Source organism: Amblyomma mixtum, chromosome 8 (genome assembly GCF_055824585.1).
Source record: "Amblyomma mixtum isolate Tamu chromosome 8, ASM5582458v1, whole genome shotgun sequence".
NCBI classification, from domain to species: Eukaryota; Metazoa; Arthropoda; class Arachnida; order Ixodida; family Ixodidae; genus Amblyomma; species Amblyomma mixtum.
The window spans coordinates 28,172,101-28,193,864 of record NC_143019.1 but is presented as its reverse complement, the minus strand read 5'-3'; the positions used below and the strand labels follow the sequence as shown (position 1 = coordinate 28,193,864).

Below are 21,764 nucleotides of genomic sequence, written 5' to 3'. Positions count from 1 at the left end.
AACGCGGGAACGGGCGCATAATAGCTGCAGTCTAAAATGCCCCATCTACCTGCAGCCGATCTACCTGAGGTGGAATGCTGTGAATGCTGCACGTGTGCCGTCGCAATGCGTTCCACAAATGAACGCGAAAACGCTAGCGAATCCTGACGCCGCGATGCAAAAACTTGTTTTTGAGTCGTCGTGGTGGTGAGCGGCGAGATTCCAAGAAGTTGGAAATTTTCGCTAGGACGCGCCGCTCAGTCGCCCATTCGCTTGCATGTGAACCAACCTTAAGCCTCTCGCCTCAGACACAAACAACCTGAAGCGAGGGTTCTTGCACAGCTTCCGCCCTCACCGTTCGACTACGTTTTTTATGTGGCACTCTCGGTAAAAGAAGACGCATTACGTTCACTACTATTGACGAGGGTGGCGCTGGTGAACACTCTCATGGTTCGGTTGCACTACACATATATGCCCCGAAAGCCAAAAAGATAGACAGTCGTCGCCGCAGCGCGGAAGTAGCGGTCACTTTAAATTTCCTCACTGCGCGCTTTTCTTTAGACTACCTGTATAGCCTCTCCAGAAGGCAGACGACTCATGTACAGGGTATTTGTTTCCTGTACTGTTTTATCGGCAACCTCTTCTGGAGTTCCTTAACACCAGTGCTTTGAAACGTGTTAAGCGAATGTACATTTATTTCTTCTGCTGCAAAACCGTTCTTCTTTAAACGTCACACAGCGATGCTGCCTGTCGCGGCATTACTTCATGCTGAGATGTTTGTATCATGAACGGTAATTTGCCACCGACGCAATGCGCCAGAGACCATTGACCATTGTTTTATTCTGTGCAAAGATGCTACGTTCTTCTGCAACATAATTACGGCAAACGTACACTTGAGAAGGACATTGAAATCACACGGATTAGTACCCGTTTTTTGCCACTGGAGAAAAACTGTGTTGTGTCGTGTGACTGTGTTGTGTGTTGTGTCGTGTGATGTTGCTGTGACTATTTAGTCTCAACAACCGTATGATGGACCACTGCCGAATCAGAACATAGTCACTGTTGGAATCCGAGACGCAGCGCTTATTCGGCAAGTCCTCGCGGTGGAGAGTCTACGGATTGGCGGCCAGTTACAAACGGTGCAGGTCTACCTCAAGATGCCCGAAAATACGTGCCGTGGAGTAATTCAAGTGGCTTCCAAAGTGTCCGAAGCAGATATTGCTCAAGCTATTTACTCGCCAGGCACTCCCGTGGTGGGTGTGAGGAAATTGGGAGAGTCGAACGCGGCGGTGATTACATTCGAGGGCCGTAAAGTGCCGTTCAACGTGTTTTACTGGGGAGAGGCTGTGCCCGTCCGTCTCTACCGGAAGACCACACCAGCTTGCACCCGCTGCGGAACAGTGGGACATAGAGCGGACGTTTGCCCTAATCCACGAGATAAGCTCTGCCGGGCGTGTGGAACTATCATCCAAGAAGAGGGGCACGACTGCCAGCCCCGATGCCTAGTCTGTGGAGGCGGACATCTCACGAACTCCGCGGACTGCACCTGGAAATACAGGAATGGTGCCGGAGCCGGGCGGAAGCCTGGCGGAAGAAAATCCAGCAACCAACGGAAATCCAGAGAGGACCGGAAGAATTCAGGGCCTGGGCCGCAATCACAGAAGCAGCGGATGGGGACTCCGTCACCGGGTCCCGCAGCGAGGACCGCAACGGGGGCGTCCCGGCAGGGGCCTGAAGGAAGCAGTCGTCCAGGTGACAAGAAATCGGGAAAAGCCGGATCGGAGGAGACCACGGGCAGCAAGGTGAGCTGGGCACAAGTTGCCGCTTCCCCGCCTCCCACGTTGGCTGTTGAGAAACTTAAGGAGGAAAATAGCAGATTGAAAGAGGAACTAGCGAAGTATAAAAGTCAGGAACTGGGAACATCGGCAGGGGGAGTAAATATGCCAGAAACGCCTGGGGTATCTGCAATGGAGGAGGATGCCTCCCTCCCTCCTACTCAACAGGCACTAACTCCTGACCCCCAGGGTGAGAAAAAGGAGGAGGGGGAGAAAAACAGTAACGTAGTGGCAACGGAGACCGATAGGGGGGCCGGTGTCAGTGAGAAAGAAGCCAGGATTGAGGCTATTGTGGAGCGATGTTTGCTGAACGACCTTCCGCGTTTGGAAGCTCGCATAACGCAAAATATACAGGCGAGCCTCGAAGGAACTTTACAAATTATTATTGAAAAAAAACGTTCAGGCAGCTATTGAGAGGGGCATTCAGGCAGCGGTAGAGCGGGTCTTACAGGGCATCTTAGAGCCCCGTCTGATTAAGCTGCAAGCCTTTGAAATCAGAATCGATCGGAAACTTCAGGAGCTTGCGGAGTGTACGCGGACGAAGGTTCCAAAATTAACTGGCCGCGTGACTAATAGGCAGCTTGCAGCTGATGATTCGCCCAACACCGGGGCGGACGCGCCAAGCGCGATTTCCTTTAGTGTTGAACATGGCACGCCCTCCTAAATTGCAGATTTTGCAGTGGAACTGCCGGGGGTTCAGAAAGAAGAGGGATTCGCTACAGCAATACGTAGATTCGTTGGATAAATTACCAGATATTATTGCACTGCAGGACGTCAATACGGAAGCCAAACTCAGACCATACAGCACGCATCAAAACAGCTCATCCACTTGCATTCTCGTGCATAAGGATTGCACGGCTATGACAATTGAGCTGGATTTAGTCACTGAGGTGGAACATACATTTATTCAGCTTTTACCGAACGTACGCACTAGCAGAAGTGCGTATGTGTTGAACATATATAGTCGACCGAAGAACAGGGGTGCGTCTTTCGATGAGATTTTCCAAAAGGCCGCGCAATTGGCAAAAAGTGCACCTCTCATCATTGTGGGGGATTTTAACGCATATAGCTTCTTGTGGGGATATAGTAAGGAGGATATTAAGGGCAGGAGACTCGCTGCGGCCATATCGGACCTAGCACTGACGATTCTTACTGACCCGCAGCATCCCACGAGGATTGGCAACAGTGTCTCGAGAGATACATGTCCAGATCTCTCGTTGGTTAAAGGAGCGAGAAACTATGATTGGCACAACACGCAGGAGACCTTAGGGAGTGACCACTGCATTCTCAAGATCTGCCTCGACTACAATAAGCATCGCAGACCGAGAGGGAAAGCACGGCTCACGGACTGGTCGTTGTTCCGACAGGCGGAAGACTCTACGCTCAACGCGCCCATTGAAAAGTACGAGGAGTGGGTTGAGTCGCTGCTGAGAGTCAGGGACCGCTTCACACGTACGCTTCAGACATCAGAAGAAGTTCCGGCTATTGACAACCACCTACTACATCTATGGGAGGCCAGAAGAAGTCTCACACGGCGGTGGAAAAGGCAAAAACATAACCGCAAGCTCAAGATCAAGATCGCAAAATTAAGCTTGCAAGCAGAAGAGTATGCACGATCCCTGGCCAAAAACAACTGGTTGGCCAAATGCGACTCCATGAAAGGCACCCTCAGCACCAAGGCGGCGTGGAGTCTTCTTAGATGTTTGATAGAGCCCTCTAAGTCTCGCGGGGATCAGCAACGTAATCTCAAGAGAGCCCTACACGGCTTCGCGGGCACGGACAAGCAGCTAGTTGCAGCCCTCGTGAGCAAGTACCTCTGTACAGTGAAAGACAACGAGCCAGTACGGGATTATGAGGGTATGGACAATCCGGACCTGGACAGAGAGTTCGAAGTCGAGGAAATACAGGCGGCGCTTATGGCCATGAGGCGGGGCACGGCTCCAGGGAACGACAGGGTGACGGTGGGATTGCTTGTCAATCTCAATCAGCAAGCGCTTGAACATCTCACGCAGTACATCAACGAATGCTGGAAAAGTGGACAGTTACCCAAGGCATGGAAGACGGCTGATGTCAGCTTTATTCCCAAGCCTGGAAAGGAGGTGAACATCAATAACCTCAGGCCCATCTCGCTTACGTCGTGCGCCGGGAAACTGATGGAGAAGGCGGTACACATGCGACTTTCTACGTATATAGAAGACCACAATATTATACCTCACACAATTTTTGGGTTTAGGGCACACTTGTCAACCCAGGACGTGTTACTGCAGCTGAAGATGGAGGTTATCGATCCCCCGCGCAAACGAAACAGTAGGGCCATACTAGCATTAGATCTGAAGGGGGCTTTCGACAACGTGAAGCATTCCAAGATTCTGGACAATCTACAGGGTACTCACTGCGGAAAGCGTACCTTTGATTACATCAAGGCTTTCTTGCAAGATAGGCAAGCGCACATCAGGATTGGCGACACGAGGTCCGAGGCGATACCCATGGGCACCAGGGGGACGCCTCAGGGAGCAGTCCTTTCTCCACTGCTCTTCAACGTTGCCCTCATGCATCTGCCGGAACAACTTAATGCCATAAGGGGAATCCGCCACGCCCTATACGCGGATGACATAACCATATGGACAACGGAGGGAAACATGGGACAGATGGAGGAGGCCCTCCAAGAGGCTGCCAGTACGGTTGAAAAGTATGCTGAAGAATGCGGACTGCGCTGTTCCCCGGACAAGTCGGAGCTCCTCGTCCTGCGAGGGAAGGGGGATACTGCATCGCTGGAAATCTCGGTCCATGATACACCTATTCCCGAGGTGGAAACAATACGGATTTTGGGGCTGCTCATTAACAACAAGGGTGTGAACGCAGCAGCTATCACCAAGCTCCGAACGGTGTGCGAACAAGTCATCCGTATGATATCTCGGATCACAAGCAAGAAAAACGGCATGCAAGAACAGGATACCCTTCGACTAATACAGGCCTTTGTCATCTGCAGGATAGTGTACGTGGCCCCGTACCTTCGTTTGAGGAAGACCGATCTAAACCACCTGGACGTTATCATTCGAACGGCTTATAAGAAGGCACTCGGCCTACCCATGAAAGCATCTACGGAGCGTCTACTAAAACTAGGGGTACACAACACGGCTGATGAATTGATTAGCGCCCATCTTACAAGCCAGGTAGTGCGACTGGCCACAACTACGACCGGCCGCAGGGTCTTAGAAGATTTAAATATTAGCTTTCCGCAGCAAGTGGCTGGGAGACAAGATATACCTAAAGAGTGGAAGAGCAAATTCCTTACGCTTCCGCTTCCCAAAAACATGCACCCGGAGCATCATCATGCTAGACGAGTGGCGAGGAGCAAGAAGATGAACGAGTGCTATTCAACAAAAGAAGGAGCCTGCTTCGTGGACGCTGCGGGTCCTGTACAAGGAATATCAACAATCTCAGTGGTGCACCAAATGCAAGTCGTGGACGGGCTTTCAGTTCGTAACGGGGATACACAGGCTATGGAGGAAGTAGCGATAGCCCTTGCCGCAACGCACTCAGAATCTAAATACATAGTTACAGATTCCCAGGCGGCTTATAGAAACTATATGCGTGGCAGAATCACGCCGCTAGCCTGCAAAATTCTTAGTCAATGTAGGACTTCAGCTGAACAGAAGGAATTAATATGGGTACCAGGTCACCAGGGAGTTGAAGGAAACCAGCGCGCACACGCTTCGGCCCGAGCTTTTCTTCCCCGGCATCCTTCTACGTCCTCCCTTCCTGATTCTGGCTCCCCCTCTCCGCTAACGACATATTCAGAAATATTGCAACATTTGCGCCTTGAAAGGCAGACACTCCCGAGGCCCGCTAAGGGTCTCAGTAAATCAGAGGAATGTCACCTTCGCAGGCTACAAGCTATGTCTTTCAATAACCCAGCTACGCTTCACGCCATTGAGCCCGAGTCCTTTTCGGCACAGTGCAAATTTTGTGGCCAGAAGGCAAACTTGTACCACATGGTATGGGCTTGTCAGAAAAATGACAGCATTGAGATCATAAATCAGCCAACGCGGGAGGGCTGGGAGGCGGCCCTGTCCAGCTCGGACCTCGAGGAACAACGAGCCCTCGTCGCCGGAGCACGGGTAGCGGCTTTCACCAACGGCGTCCCGGACTAGGGACCCGATCAGCCTTCCCTTCAACTAAGGCTTTAATAAACGTTTTCATCATCATCATCATGTACCTACCTGTGATATCTTTTCATATTTAAGTGTTTGTTTCCTTCTCATTACACTAGGTGTGAAAAGGCGCTTGTCCTGTGGTTTCTTCTCTGTCTTTTGTTTGTTCGCGCCCACAAATTTCATCATGAACAACCTACAACTAGCCCAGCTTTCCATTCTGTTGAGCTTTCTCAAAAATTCAAAAATTTCCGTGGTGTGCGTGCGCGTGTGTGTGTATGTGCGTGTGCGTGTGCGCGTGCGTGTGCGCGTGCGTGTGCGTGTGTGCGTGTATGCGCGTGCGTGCGTGCGCGTGCGTGCGCGTGCGTGCGTGCGCGTGCGTGCGCGTGCGTGTGTCCATGCATGCGTGCGCTTAAGCATTTGTATGCACACGCGTGCACAATTCGGTCGGCGCACATCCGGGCACTCACTGGCAAAAAAAATTCAGGGGGGCACTTTGTTGACCTAAAGTGCGGTGAGGCGAAAGCCTTACGCGCAGTGTTGCTGCTTGCGTCACTGATGTGTTGTTAAGATGTTAAAACGAAAAGCAACAGCGTCTTGCAACGCTGCAGGGAGTCCACAGAACGCCATCACCCGTTCGGTTCTACGCCTTGCTCGCCGGTAAATTGGTTTTTGAGGAAAGGAAATGTATCTGTCTCGCATACCTCGGTGGACACCTCAACCTCGCCGTAACGGGAAGGGAGGAAGATGGGAGTGAACGAAGACACCGTATTCACTAGACGCTCCTTTGTTCATTCCAAACCATCGAGCTGGCATGGCGGAGTGGTTAGCATGCTCGCCTCGCACTCCGGAGACTCTGGTTCGATTCCCGAACTCGACCAATTTCGTACTCGGTTTAATTAGTTTTTCTGGTCTTACTAGAAAGGTTAATTAGGCCAATTAGTTAATTAACTAACTCAGTAAACTCAATCCCACTCACTTGGAGCATCACTATAACATTCCTTTAATTAGTTGCATGGTTACTAGCCATAGTACAATTGGCCCTGTTTGAATTCCGCGCACCGTGACGTCACGACTATTCCGATCAATTGAAAAGCGTGACATTTATGCCGACAACTCCTGCTTACAACGATGAGGCATTAAAGGCTTCCGCCTTAAAAATTGACTGACGGTTGCAATTGTCGGTAATGCGAAGTTTAAGCGCAACTCATCACACGCTACCTGGAATGTGGCGTATTATGCTGTTAGCCACTCTTGGGGTCTTCCCATGGCAGCCACCTTCCAGGTGGCGTTTAATTCGATCTGCTAATTGGACAACCGGTTACGCCGACTACGCCGACTACGACGTGGAACGCGGGAACGGGCGCATAATAGCTGCAGTCTAAAATGCCCCATCTACCTGCAGCCGATCTACCTGAGGTGGAATGCTGTGAATGCTGCACGTGTGCCGTCGCAAAGCGTTCCACAAATGAACGCGAAAACGCTAGCGAATCCTGACGCCGCGATGCAAAAACTTGTTTTTGAGTCGTCGTGGTGGTCAGCGGCGAGATTCCAAGAAGTTGGAAATTTTCGCTAGGACGCGCCGCTCAGTCGCCCATTCGCTTGCATGTGAACCAACCTTAAGCCTCTCGCCTCAGACACAAACAACCTGAAGCGAGGGTTCTCGCACAGCTTCCGCCCTCACCGTTCGACTACGTTTTTTATGTGGCACTCTCGGTAAAAGAAGACGCATTACGTTCACTACTATTGACGAGGGTGGCGCTGGTGAACACTCTCATGGTTCGGTTGCACTACACATATATGCCCCGAAAGCCAAAAAGATAGACAGTCGTCGCCGCAGCGCGGAAGTAGCGGTCACTTTAAATTTCCTCACTGCGCGCTTTTCTTTAGACTACCTGTATAGCCTCTCCAGAAGGCAGACGACTCATGTACAGGGTATTTGTTTCCTGTAATGTTTTATCGGCAACCTCTTCTGGAGTTCCTTAACACCAGTGCTTTGAAACGTGTTAAGCGAATGTACATTTATTTCTTCTGCTGCAAAACCGTTCTTCTTTAAACGTCACACAGCGACGCTGCCTGTCGCGGCATTACTTCATGCTGAGATGTTTGTATCATGAACGGTAATTTGCCACCGACGCAATGCGCCAGAGACCATTGACCATTGTTTTATTCTGTGCAAAGATGCTACGTTCTTCTGCAACATAATTACGGCAAACGTACACTTGAGAAGGACATTGAAATCACACGGATTAGTACCCGTTTTTTGCCACTGGAGAAAAACTGCGTTGTGTCGTGTGACTGTGTTGTGTGTTGTGTCGTGTGATGTTGCTGTGACTATTTAGTCTCAACAACCGTATGATGGACCACTGCCGAATCACTGCGGTCATCGAAATAGTTGTTCCATGAACAGTGCGCTTTGGTAAGGGGGGTATATGTTACCCTGGAAGGGCCGCCTTGTTGGCTCCCCTATCTAGATGCATGGGCGTGCCTCCCAGACTCCTTATGTTTAGGGAGGTGGGGATTTGCAAGGGTATGGTGGGCTGGTATTACACAGCCTGGTGTTTTGTGGCATGGACTTCCTCCGATTTTCCTTTTCGGCACTATATCCGTGGAATAAAGAAAAAAATCGTCGCCGTAGCTCAGTTGGTAGAGCACCGGACTCAAAATTCCGAGGTCAAGGGTTCGGATCTTACTGACGGCATGTGTTTTTTCGTCAGTTTAATCAATTATCGTTAAAAATAATTACTCTTTAAGCTCCTGTTGATGAACACCACAAATTACTTATAAAAAAGTACATCCCCTATGCTCCTTGGTTTCGGTTATTATTGGCTTCCCTCATGTGCGGCAGAGGCAGATATAAGCCGCCCGTCAGAGAATTCAAGATACAGCAATTTGAGAAGAGCGTGACGAAGCTGCCCGCTAGCGATTGGCATTATTTTTATATAAGCAGAACAATTTCAATGCATCGACATAACAGAAAATCCCTTCATCGCAATAACATTTCATTTCAGTAGCACCTTTCTAGGTGTTTTCACATCTCAGCGAGCGCATGTATTTCCGCATTGCCTCTTTGTGTAATCACTATATTTTTTTCTAAGTATCGTACCGCTGCTACATTCCTGCCTTTCATTGCTTATTTCCGTCGTGTGCAACAAAGAATGTTCGGATTCTTTACAAAGAAAACACATATGTATATTTCTTTGTTTTGTAATAATAGTATTATGTGTGTTCTAACGCGTCGAAGCAGCGCGGAGTCTATCAGGAACGCTGTAGTGGAGGACTCCAGATTAGCGTAGACCAGCTGGGGTTACTCAGAGTGCGCTCACATCGCACAGCGCACACGCATTTTTGCCTTTCGTCGCTATCAAAATGCGACCTCGCCACCGGTATCAAGCCTGCAACCTTGGCATTAGCAGCCGAGCACCACAGCCACTGAGCCATCGTGAGGGGTCTTATTCGTTATCTGCTATCTGAGACAAGGAATGCCTCAGAAAGTAAATATAGGACAACAGGATTGGGTCATTGCGCCTATGCTTAACATATTTATGGTACTCGGCACACACAAAAAAGGAAACCATTCTCACTCAGTGCTTTACGAGTTAACGCAGTGCTAACAATTCGATTAAAGCTGTGTGTAAGCATGTGAAAGGGGGATACTATAAAATCCAGCATTTCACGTCAATGTGGCGTAAAATACTTCAGAATTACCAAAAGCACATTGCGGAAACGCCAATTAGCTTCCTTCCTAGACACGAGACTTCTTTCAGTTTTGTTGTTGACCTGAATGCCATTTCGACTGGATGCCATTTTCGTACTCCATAGCGCCGACAGCTTTCGCTGTGTAAATCTACGCGCTGGCATATGCCATTTGGGCTGCAAAAAAAAAAGAAAAAAAAAGTATGCCATGTTGCACAAAATGTGCGGCTGAACCGAGTCCCGAACCGGTTCGGAACGGTTCCTTTGAAACGCTCCGGTTCGGGTTCAGTTCCAAGATGGCGAAAAAAATGTGGGTTCGGTTCGGTTCCAGTTCCGGGCAAAAATTCGGGTTCGGTTCCGGTTTCGGGTTTAGGTTCGGTTCCGGTTCGATACCCTGCTTGTAACCCATAGAAAAAAATGCCCAAAACCAGTTTTTTTTTTTGGTTTTGTAACCGATAAAACGCACCTCTCAGATTACGGTAACCTATAATCGGCGCGGCGATCCCGTTGAAACGAAAAAAAAAAATTGATTCTTTTTCAAGGCCACTGCGTGCTTTTCCCGCCATGCGACGCCTCCCGACAAGACGGAAAGCGGGGCAGCCGGGTCGGCTGTTTTCTCGCTGCCGCCATCTTTTACCACTTGCATTTGCATTGCGGAGCCCGCGAAACGAGTATTCTTTTTTGCGCACCGCTGCAAAGCAAAAAGCGTGTTAGCATGTGCATCGTATATGCGGAATGAAGTAGAAGCTTATCCTGCGCGTCGTGTTATGGCACGTTTTAAATGATAATTCCCGCGACATAAGCTCGGTGCATGATTTTTAGCAAGGAAGCATAAAGTAGTTGTGTTATTCTAAGGTTAAATATCGTCCAATTAGGCCCTTTAACAAGGATTGGAAATGTTGGATTGGACTTCTTGCATGTTACGTCCATAGAATGCGGAGAGGATTGGATCTCAGCTTCTTAAAGAAAGGCCCGAGGTAGCGAAAAGATGCCAGCGGCACGGATGACATCAATTTCGACACCATGCGGGCATTGGAGCTGTCAAGCGCGGGGCTATACCGAGCAGGCACGCGCGCACTCAAGAGTCCACGTGACGGCGCAAGAGTTCGTTCTCACTTCTGTGCGTAGCCTCTTCGTGGGAGCTGCGCTACTCTGTCCGCCTTTCGCTTGCGGCAGCACGGTTGGCGCGGGCCGCGTGCGCAGCTCTCAGAGAGAGGAGGAGAATGAGGAGGAGAATAACTGCGAAGGCGCTCGCCAAAGATGCGTCATCTCGTTTCGCGAGTGGATGGTGGGATAGAAGTCAAGATGGCGGCCAGCAGCACGGACGTGTTTGGCGGGCGGTGCAGTGAAGATAACTGCGAGTGCCCGCAGTGCATGGTTTTGCCGGAATCGAAACTGAAGTGCGAGTACTGCGGACACTGCCCGGCAGCGCACGGGAAGATGAACGAGATCGCTGAGTACCTTTACGTGGATTTTTACCTGGTGGTTATTTATGTTGTTGTAGCAAGCTTGTTTGCACATGAACAAAGGCGGAAATTGAGCCCCTTAGTAGAACTGTGTGTAGCGCATCTCTTGCTTTGCTTGCGTGCATTATTGTGCGCTAAGTGCGACTTCGTGAGTAATCCTTTCGGATGAAAGGGAGCTCAGCAGCTCGACAGGGAACGCATGTGCAGGATTCCTGTTGTTCTGTTTTCACACTTGGCATAGTGACTGCGCCGCCTTTGACAGCGAGTATCGTGTATGTTACGAATGGCGCAATGCTGCCAGCCCAATGTCGACTTAATTGAGCCGCATGTTTCGGTAGCAGAACCTTCTTCTGCAGGTGTCTTTATGATAGGCTGCACTATGGAGCACTAATTTGTGTTGTAGGAACAGTCGGTGAAGGAATATCCGATCCCGTAGGCAATGTAATGTCGGGCGAAAACATGGCGCGAGGCGCCGTTACTACGCATTACTTGGTCCAGCGCTTTCCATCCATCATGCCGGCCGGCGTACAATGCGTGTTTCCCGTGTCTATTCGCTGGTTCGAAGTCGCCGCCGTGATTTCCATTGCCTCAAGGCGTGAGGGTGCGTCAACAGCCTTGCTAAAGTTTAGATTGCTGAATGAGATTTAAAGAAGAATTGTGCAATTGATGTGCACCTTGTGCTTCCAATCTCCTTTAAAAATCTGCATAACAGCAGAGATGAAGCAGTGAAACGAGTGTACGATAAATCTTTCTCGCCTGTATGTCGCAACCATGACTCTTAGAGCACCATTAAACTGCTTCGTATGGGAGCCGGTAACTCTCTTCTGTGTTAAGTACATCTTACTTTTTTTTTAGGCGGCACTGCCGGCAGGTGAAGTGCAAGTGACGGCGCCTCACATCTACACTTGCACGGACGGAACGTTTGTTTTTGCTGGCAGCCTAAACGAAGTCATCAGAGTCTGCTCAGGTGGCCTGCAGCGTGCATTAATTATTTGTCTTCTCATCTATTACGTGAAGAACTTGGAGTATCCCTCTTCTTTTTCACAAATTCATTTTCTGGTGCAAAAAATAGTGCTGCCGGGGGAAATTATTCCTAGGGGCCTTGTTTCAGCGCACCTGAGGAAGTTCCTGACTGTTTTGAATAAGATATTGTAAAGCTGTGGAGCTTGCCGCGACGGTTTGTTAGTAATCTTTACAGAGCCAAAGTCTGGCCCGTTCTCACTATGTATATTATTTTCAAGCAGTGTGGTTCAATAAAACAAATTGTGCCTCATACCATTTATTCCTTTTTGCATGTGCACAACAGCGGCTTAACATTGAAGCGCGCATTTTACTACTGCGCCGTACAGTTATCTTCAACTTGGACGGGTCGAAGACTTATTTGTTGAAACATTAACCCGCCATAGTGGTTCGAACCTCCATGCGACCTCGGCTACTGAGCCAGAGGTCTTATGTTCAAACCGAGCCGCGTTTCGGAGGAGAAACGCAAGGGCGGCAGTGTGCATGAATGCATAAATTGAAAGAAGAAAATGAGAGTTGACATGTAACCTGTGAAGTACTAAGATAGGATGAAGGTTGCGACGTAACTTGCAAATATTCACAGCTGACGGTAAGATTGAGGGTTACCGCTTAACCTTTAAATTTCTCAAAAATGAGAGCAACGCTGAGGGTTACAGCGTAACCTGCATCCAGTTCATGGCCGACACCAAATTCAAAGGCACAGTGTAACTGGTAAAACGTATGCGGTACGCTGTAACTCTGAAAATTATCGGTGCACAAATTTGTGAAAGTGTGCACCTATATTAAGGGTTACCGGGATTAGAGTGTAAGATGTGTCGCCATAAAGGCTGCGACAGCAGTTCCAAGAATGTGGAGCTCTCGATCTAGAGTCGGCATATTTACTCTACGCAGGAGTACACTGGCTTCAGGACCCCTACCCCGCCTGCTGCCTGGATCCCGGACAACACGACTGCTGACTATGATCCTCAGTGGAACATGGTTGACGAAGAGAAAGTGGAAAACCTGCTGGAGCATCTGGCGTTGCTGGTCTGAAAGCCCTCGTGGCTGGACGGTTCCGGAGGCTATTCCCTACATCGCGGAAATTCCAAGCTTCACAGGATGCGTCGAAGAATTCACTGCACAGCTAACTGTACAGCTCAGAAGAATTCACTGCACAGCTAACTGTACATTGCACAGCAAGGTATGCAATGTGGTGAGGTCACTGATAGAAAACCCGGCATAGGTTTCGCGACTAGTTTAACATCATCTGCATGAAGACATAACCACCGACCTTATGGAGCAGGACACCAGCAATACTTCATGTGTGACCCATGGAGACTGGGATGCAGCGGACATCAGCATGCCTTCATGTCTAATCTCGGAGATTGGAGGGCTACAAAATTCTCACCATTTGCACTGTGTCAGCGTTGCGCCTTGAGTGAATGTGTCTCATGCAGCGGGTCAGCTCTCGCTCCACCATTTTCGCCAAAATGAACAGGTTTGTTTTGCATTTGTCTCCTTTCTGGCACTGCTCGTCGATATTGGCTAGAATACCCATTCCCAGAGCAACTGGAACTCAGTCACCAGCTGCCATATCTGATAACGAAGCAGTGTTGGGAATAACGCAGGGTTACTGGCAATGGGTGCTTGGTACTAGGTCGCTGGATACTGGGAGGTAAGTGCAGCATTTATGAAACATCGAGGTCTGTGCTCATTAAAGAGACAGTATATTAATTACTGACTGAAACACGTGTCATGAGATTATCGAAAAAAAAGTACCATGATGTAAGAGTGGAGCAGTGCCATATCGGAGGAAACAAAAATATATAATTTTAATTTGGCATTGAAAAACGCCTAAGAGCGATGAAGCCTTTCCATTATTGGTGTACCCACCACGTGACCGTATCTCCGAGATGTGCACTGTTTGGAGCGGTAACCACGGTCTTCTAGAACATCAGTGTCCACACGACGGACCGGAGCACGGGAGAAAAGGCCACGTGAGTGATGTGCCGAGTGCGACAACACACCGAGGGAAGGAAAATTCTAGGAACTGCTGTCCTCTTCGCTCATCTCGCGCTGCCCTCTATTCGCGAGCAAACTCAGCGTAAGGGGGCACTGTGATGTCTGGCGGCTCACAACAACGTGACAGCCCGTTGAAAAGGGGTGTGAACGTGGACGTGATCATCGTCATCATAAATATATTGCTACACAGGGCAAGATGATGTATTTGCAAAGGTCCGTACGTGGTCTGTGGATGTGTCCATGCATATAACTGGTCGCTTTGAAAATGTATTGCTGTTCCTGGCTTGCGATGAAATTCGCGCTGGTTTGTGGAAAGCGGTCACGTTTTTGACGGTGAGCGCTTAATTCTGACGTGCTCTAGAATCCCCATGGGCACTGAAGCCGAAGTTGTGACATTATTTGCGTGACAGATCCGCATATGACATAGCGGTCTAACTGAGAGATGCATTTACGGAGTCAACAGTAGAGTAACCAAGGTGTTCCAGCTGTGTCCCCAAGAGATGGAAGTACGTCAGGACGGTGTTCATTCATTCCCACAGATAAGGACCTCGGTGATTTTGCCATCAATGAGCATGAAAGCCAAGGCGCCGCGCTCGCCAGATGTTCTTTCACTCTTCGCGCTCTCTTATGTGCCGCGTTGTTGCCGCTAAATTTTTCGTTGCAATTAGCAGTAGAAAAAATTCTTCGAGTCGAATGCTAATTATGCTCTCAGTAGCGAATATGAAGCTACCTTTGGCGAAAAGGACAGCAAATAATTCAGGGGCACTTTGACTGTCTAAAGCATAGTGTCGAACCGGAACCGAACCTGAACCCGAAACAGGAACAGAACCCGAATTTTCACCCGAAACCGTAGCTGAACCGAACCCAAATCCTTGCCATTACTGGTGTACCCACCACGTGATCGTATCTCCATGAAGGTGGGCCCAGACGTGCGGACCGAATCGCGGATGGTACGCGCGCGTCAGCGCGGTTATCGTGACACGTGCATCCGGGAGTCGGTCTGAACGTCGGGCATTCACACGAACGCAGCGGACAATCCGCGCATACTCTCGCCCACAGCGGGCTTGCGCTGTTAGCGTGGCTTCGAAAACTCAGCTGCCGAGAGTTTAAACATGAACGCCGAACGAAAACGTCGTCTCGCCGCACTGGTTGTCGCCATTAAAGCGTCTGAGGGCGAGAAGGAAGCTTTCGCGTCTAAAACGGTTATGTTGGACAAAGTCAAGGTTGGAAAAACAGTGTTTGGCCATGCAGGACCTGCTGTACGAGGACCTACTTGAATGCGACCCGGAGAGTACAAAACGCTTGCTGCGGCTTAGTCCAGAGCAGTTTTACCAGATACTGGCTCACAGAGCTCCTCCTCTCCATATTCACTCAAATAAGCAGAAACAACAAAGCTAAGCGGGTATTTACGCACACGCTCAAATACACAGTACGACGCAGTGAGAGAAATACGAAAAGGAGGACACACAATGCTGCACTCGAGCTGCAAATGCGGCGAAAAGCGCGCCAAAACGAAAGGCGCCAGCACGGAGCAAAGCCGACTTCATTCAGGATAGCTAGCCAGACGAGCGCACCTAGAAGCAAAAACAATCCCGGTCCGCCGACAAGCCCTCGGACTGAAAAAGGCGCTGGCCTTTTTCATTCGGTCCGCGGTCCGCGCCCAGAAAAGTGCACGCCGCCGGCTCAAGGTCGCTCAGAGCAGGGACGTTCACGTTACGTGGCACGCGGACAGCGCTGACGCGCCCGGACCATCCGCGATCCGGTCCGCTCGTGTGCGGATGCTGCGGATGCAGAGGGAGTTGGAACTGGTCCAGAACGTCAGGGCGATGCAGGAGCAATACGTCTACGCCGATCCCGGAGCTTCGAATGCGGAGCGAGTGGAAAGGATTGTCCGACAGAGCCACCCCACGTTTGCTCTCTATTTGCGGAAGAAGTCACTGCGGCGACTTGAACGAGCTAGCTGTGGCAGCGCGTCGGGTAGAAGCCGAAATCTCGGCAGCCTGCGCCGCCGCTCTACGCGCTCTATCACACCAAAAGAGTCCTAGATTTTTCGTGCAGGACTAACGCATTTAAAAATTCCTTTCCTTGCGCACTATTTGCGATTGGAATTGTTATCCGCCGATACGGTCAACTGTACAACGGTTTCGTGATTCCTCTGCGCCCTTGTTCCTCCCCCCATCAAAATGCATTCATGTTGTAAACAGAATCTTGTGTCTTTGTTCTGATTTATCATTCAACGTCCTGTATCTAATTGTTTGCTGTTTCTGAATTTGTTGATTTGTATTGTCCACTCCTGCCTAAGTCCTGTATCTTAGGCCTGTAAAATAAGTAAAAACATTTTTACCAGCACTTCTGACAGATACTCTCGGCTTGTATGCTGACACGCGAGTTTACGGCTACTTTTTCGGTTTGTCAAGCAAGAGAAGCGGTATTTTCCGTAAAATAATATTTATATTGCATTTGAACGACATTTCCGAGATAACTCATTAGCAGTGTTTATACTCGGGTAAGATTTTTGAATGCCTTGGTAGCGTTACCGTCATCGTGGCTTTTGTGAAATTAAGTGATTTAACTAAGTGATCTAACAGTCCTTGAATTTACGGTGCCTCACCATAATTGAAATGTGCTGTAAATGCGAAGCAAAAAAAAAAGACATGCGTGTAGCCTTTGGCAAATTTACAAATATGTGTAATTCTTTAGGTGCTTGGCTCAAATAGTACTTTGCACCTTTCTTTACAGAAGTCTTTTTGCAGCAATGCTGTCAGCTGCTTACTGCTGCATTTCACACCATCCGGTCATGTGGTGATATTGGTGTTTTTTGAGACTGAGATCTTCTAGAAGGGATTGTATATATTTGAGGTGTTTGGCAAGTGGTGGCCCCAAAATTAATGTGTACAGTTAATAAATCTCACAGAAGGGTCCAGGCATCTAGAAGCAGCTGCAGTTAGTGAAAAAAAAATGGTTCTAGGAAAAAGCTAAAATACTAATTGACCAAGATGATTGGCCTACAATCAAAGGAACTGCTTGGATTTAACGTGGTGTTAGAGTGAAGGCCTTATGATGGTCAAGGCATTTCCAATTGTTGCCCATGCTTGGCCTTCCTTAGAATGGCCAATGGTTGGCCTGTCACCACATCTAAACACAAACTTTGATTGGTGTCCAGCATATCGCCAATTATGGAAGCGTTGGCCACTGATGATTTGCCCTGCTGAAAAAAGTTGTACGATGCAATAAACTCATAGAGTTCGTCACACAAATATCATAGAATTATCATACAAATCATAGAAAATTATCATACAAATTTCATACATTTCTGTAAAGTCGTGCAGTCATCAAAAAGATGTCACAGAATATTATACGAATTGTGTAATATTTTATGAGGAAGCCTCTATGAGCTTATTACATCATAGATTTTTTTCAGCAGGGTGAAAGCGCAGTTTCCAGCGCGGTGCACACAGCTACCGTTGCAACATTCCGAGCTGCTTTTCTTCTCTTTTGTCGATTTTCTGACGGGGATCCTGTCTGATGCTGAATTCCAATGGCAGATCGAGACCGCTCCGTGGGATCGCGTACGGAGCGCGTCGGAGCGCGTAGCTTCGCCACCTCCCATTTTACGATTGGAATACGAGTGCGCCCTCGGGAGCGCAACGCCAGCGCCGCAGCGGCGAGCCGCGAAACTAGGCGCGCCGCCGGAGCGGACGCCGAGCTAGCATCGTTGGCTTCGTGTTAAAGTGCGATAGGAGTTGCGCGAGGCGCTATCTCCGCGTTGACAGACGCCGTCTCGGCGAAACAAAAAGGAGGTAGTACGAAGGCCGTAATGTAAAACCAAAACCAAAGCGTATGTACAGGATGGACCACTCTCCGTGAACACGCGAGTATGCGGCCGCGGTCTTCGGAGAGCCGGTGAGCCTGTCCCTACCGTTCACGAAAGAAGTGGCGGACGACGCGCAGGCAAGTCGCTCGCTGCTCGATTTTCCAGCCTTGCGACTGCGAAACGCAAGCCGCTGAGCCAATCAGCGAGACAGTCGAGCTTTCGGCAACGACGCCGCCCGCGGACACGCCGAGCGACGAACTGCGCTGCCCCCCGGCCGTTTTTCCCTGGCTGCCGTAGACGTCGCTAAGCCTAACTGTTTTTCATCGATGCCGCAGCTGAGGGCGCTTCGGAACTGGCCAGCGCTGTAGTAAAGGTGCTACCAGCGTCACCGTTTTACTGTGTTCCTCGTCTCATAATAAAATAAAGACATGATCGATTTCTGCGACGCCTCCAACAGCGGAGCTAGCAAACAGCAGGCCTGCCGCACTGGCCATCGGGAAGAAATTTGCTTGTATCGCAGTTATCACTTCTACCAGCAACTCGGTATTGGCCAACGATCCTCAAAAATGATTAATTTTTTACATTCATCTACTCCAGGGCTTGTTATGAACGCGAACAAAGAATATTAGCGCATTTTTCTGACGCCGGCGGCAGGCATACAGGTCGGCAGCTTCACACTCGCTGTCCGTTTCAGACGAATCTTCACTGCTGGACTCTGAGCTTTCAGTGCCCGAGTCGGAACTGTCACTTCCATGAGGCAAAATTAGTGCCGCACGGCTCGAAGCAAGATCATTGCCGTCCACTGTTGACTGGAAAGTGCCCGGCTGTCCTGGCTCGCCACGTAGCGACGACAGGAACGAAGCGGCTGCTGCTGGTCGCGACAGGAAGCAGACGCGGGGGAAAAGAAAACGTCACGCGAGGTTCCGGTCAAATCCGCCGATTTCGGCGGATCAAGTTTTGCTGCTCCACGGAGCGATCCGGGATTTACGCCTGATCCCGATCTGCCATTGGAATATACAACTCGCGCTCCCATTTTACCATTGGAATACGACTGATCCAAAACGAGCAGAAAAACTTGATCCCGATCTGCCATTGGAATTCAGCATGAGGCAAAGTGTTCGAAGGACTGAAGGGGCAATAAATGAAACGTGCTTTGTCTTGCTGCAACCTATACTTTCATATCAGTGTCAGAGTTAGGTTTGGGGTTTGGAATAACGGAATAAAGTTTTTTCTTTACAAATTAGGACTTTTTCAAATGTTTATAGTTTCCCTCTTTGCGCGCAATCTGGCGGTCCATTCTTTTTGGTATGCAAGCCCTCGAGCAGCTGCTGGAAGACCCTATGAACCCAGCAACGGAAGAAGCAACAGTGCCTGCATTCGTGTAATAGTGTTTCCCTCTTGGCATGTGCACAAATAAATAGAAGTATGCGCTGCATATTGTCGTTGTCTTGATTAGTATACCAAAGCATTTCCCGCTGCCCAAGGCTGCAGGGCAGTAATACGTCAACTGTAAGTATTCAAGTTCCACTATTTCTCGATTCAGACAGTACAGCTGTAACGGAGGGTGCTTTGTTAAGCACGCATAGCTCGTAGTGACGCTTTGTACTTTCAGTTACTCTTTGTAGCAGGCAACGTCTTTTTCTGCGAGAATGTCTCCGAACCTAGCACCACACTGACACCTGATGATGAAATAAAACTCATTGGTTAATAGACTGCAAACAACAGAAAGTGAAAAATGAGAAAAGAACTTCCTACTGCTGGCTGGAGACTGAGAAAGAAACTTCAGTAGCGTTTGTAATTTACTAAGACGACCATGTTCAGGAAATTAATAGAAAATGCCATTCATAGAATTCCTCATCAACGCATGTTGCGCTTACCAATAACAGAGCTCCTGTTGCGCATAAAACGTAGCATATTTTGCATTACGTCCGTGGACATCAGCTGGCTAGTTTCTGACTCCGTGCACTAGTATACGTTGTTTGTGCTTTCTACGTGACGTAGGGTGCCTATTTATATTCCTTTTCGTCGCGATTTAAACATCCACGGTTGTTCTCTGTGCGAACGGAGCGACCAACGAATGCCATGACGCCAATGCCGGAACTTGCTTTCAATTTCCCAATACAAGTTTTAGCGCTCGGTAAGTCCTTTTAATGCGTTATGCTCGCTTCAGCAGTTTTGGTCCAGCATGTCTACGTTGACGCACCTGTAGGGCATCTAGGGTTTTTTTTTCCAGAAACCCATAGCGCCAAAGGCATTATAGTGGGGTTACAGGAAACAAACAAAAAAAAGAGTGCAGCTTCACAAGAGTGACAAGAAAGCATTATTTCATGTAACCCACAAAACATCTTGAACGCACCTCTGCCATACAAGTTTCTATGCTTTCTGTAACATTGAAAGCCATCTGACTATACTTAATCAGCAACTTCACTACCTAACCATTATCCCGTGACCAGATTAACGGACGGCCTAACCATATCAACGAATACACCAATTTCATAAACCTTTTCTTTTAATGCATCGGAAATTAATTTCGAGAAAAGAAATCACCGCTTCATTATGCTGACTTTCACATGACAGGTGCGACCTGGCTTTTATTACCGTGGTACACGTATTTCTTGCCGTTTATGAAGCATCGTGCGTGAGATTGACTTCTTCGACACTGATTTTCGCGAAACTTCCTACACTTTATTTTTCCTTGCGTACCCCTTCCCAAAAATCCTCTTAAATGCTAACTTTGCTTTCTTTTTGTTTTTGTTTTTTTTAGAAAAAATTTATTTACATATGTACACATGCCAAGGTTACAAGATACAATCACATTAACAAAAACACATGACATTAAGCATGTAAGGTGAGCCAATTAAACAGGTACCGTAAACATTTCTAAGTAACTAACAGGAATGGGCAATGTAAAATAAGAATGCACATATACCGATTGACAGAAGAGCGAAAAGTCGATAATTAGTCATTGAAACATTGAAAAGGAGACCTTAGCGCCAGTTTGGCCTAAAAAAAAATAGCAATCCTTAAAATCTGCTTTTCAGCGTAGGAAGCGAAAATATTAATCGAAGGACGATCTCTGCAAGATCTGGACTTGTCCAACCTACGAGCACTTTCATTTTTACCGATTCAACACACGTTTGATTTACACGTATAACTGCGACAGATATAACGAACGCTCGGCTATTAAGGCGAAAGCCTTTAATGCCCCATACTGTTGTTAGCAGACGCGTCGGCAGCCGTGTCGACAGACGCGTCGGCAGGAATGTCGACAGACGCGTCGGCAGATTCGTCCGCCTTTCGGCGTCACTGCTTAATAGGCTCAAGGTTCCAGCATTAATAAAGGCGCATCTAGTGAATGCATGGGCTTTATAAATAAAATAAAAGGAGTAAAGTCAAGAAAAGGAAAATAAAAACTAAAAATAAGATGTGAAAATAAAAATAAAAACAATAAAGTTAAGAATAGGAGCAAAAATAAATAAAAACAAGATATGAAAAATAAAAAAGTAAATAAAAACAAACAGTGGCCAGGAAACGCTTTCGCCTTGCAGCACTTTAGTGAGCCAAAGTGCCCCCTGATTTTTTCTGCTTAATGCACTGAGCTAGAAGTGTTTGCCTAGAGCATCTGCTTGGTGCCGAAATGTACCGCCAGCAGTGATAACAAGAGGTAATGTACGTGCACTATGCCCTCGAAGTGCTTTTAGTGTACAGTACACTTTATGCGTATCTGCGTAAGAATTTACACAGGAGAGAAACGACTGCTAACTTTCCCGCTTGGATACATCGAGTACGCTTGCATTTG

At 48.4% G+C, this 21,764-nt stretch overlaps 1 protein-coding gene across 1 annotated transcript in view; it reads left to right on the top strand.

Annotated features, from left to right (window-relative positions):
* LOC149331824 (uncharacterized) overlaps positions 1-13,223 on the top strand; it is a 70,078-nt gene extending 56,855 nt beyond the window's left edge. The window contains exon 3 of the mRNA XM_089557415.1: positions 13,042-13,223. Within this exon, the coding sequence (XP_089413541.1) occupies positions 13,042-13,182 (141 nt within the window). The 3' untranslated portion in view covers positions 13,183-13,223. The remainder of the gene's footprint in view (positions 1-13,041) is intronic.
* The last annotated feature ends 8,541 nt before the right edge of the window (positions 13,224-21,764 follow it).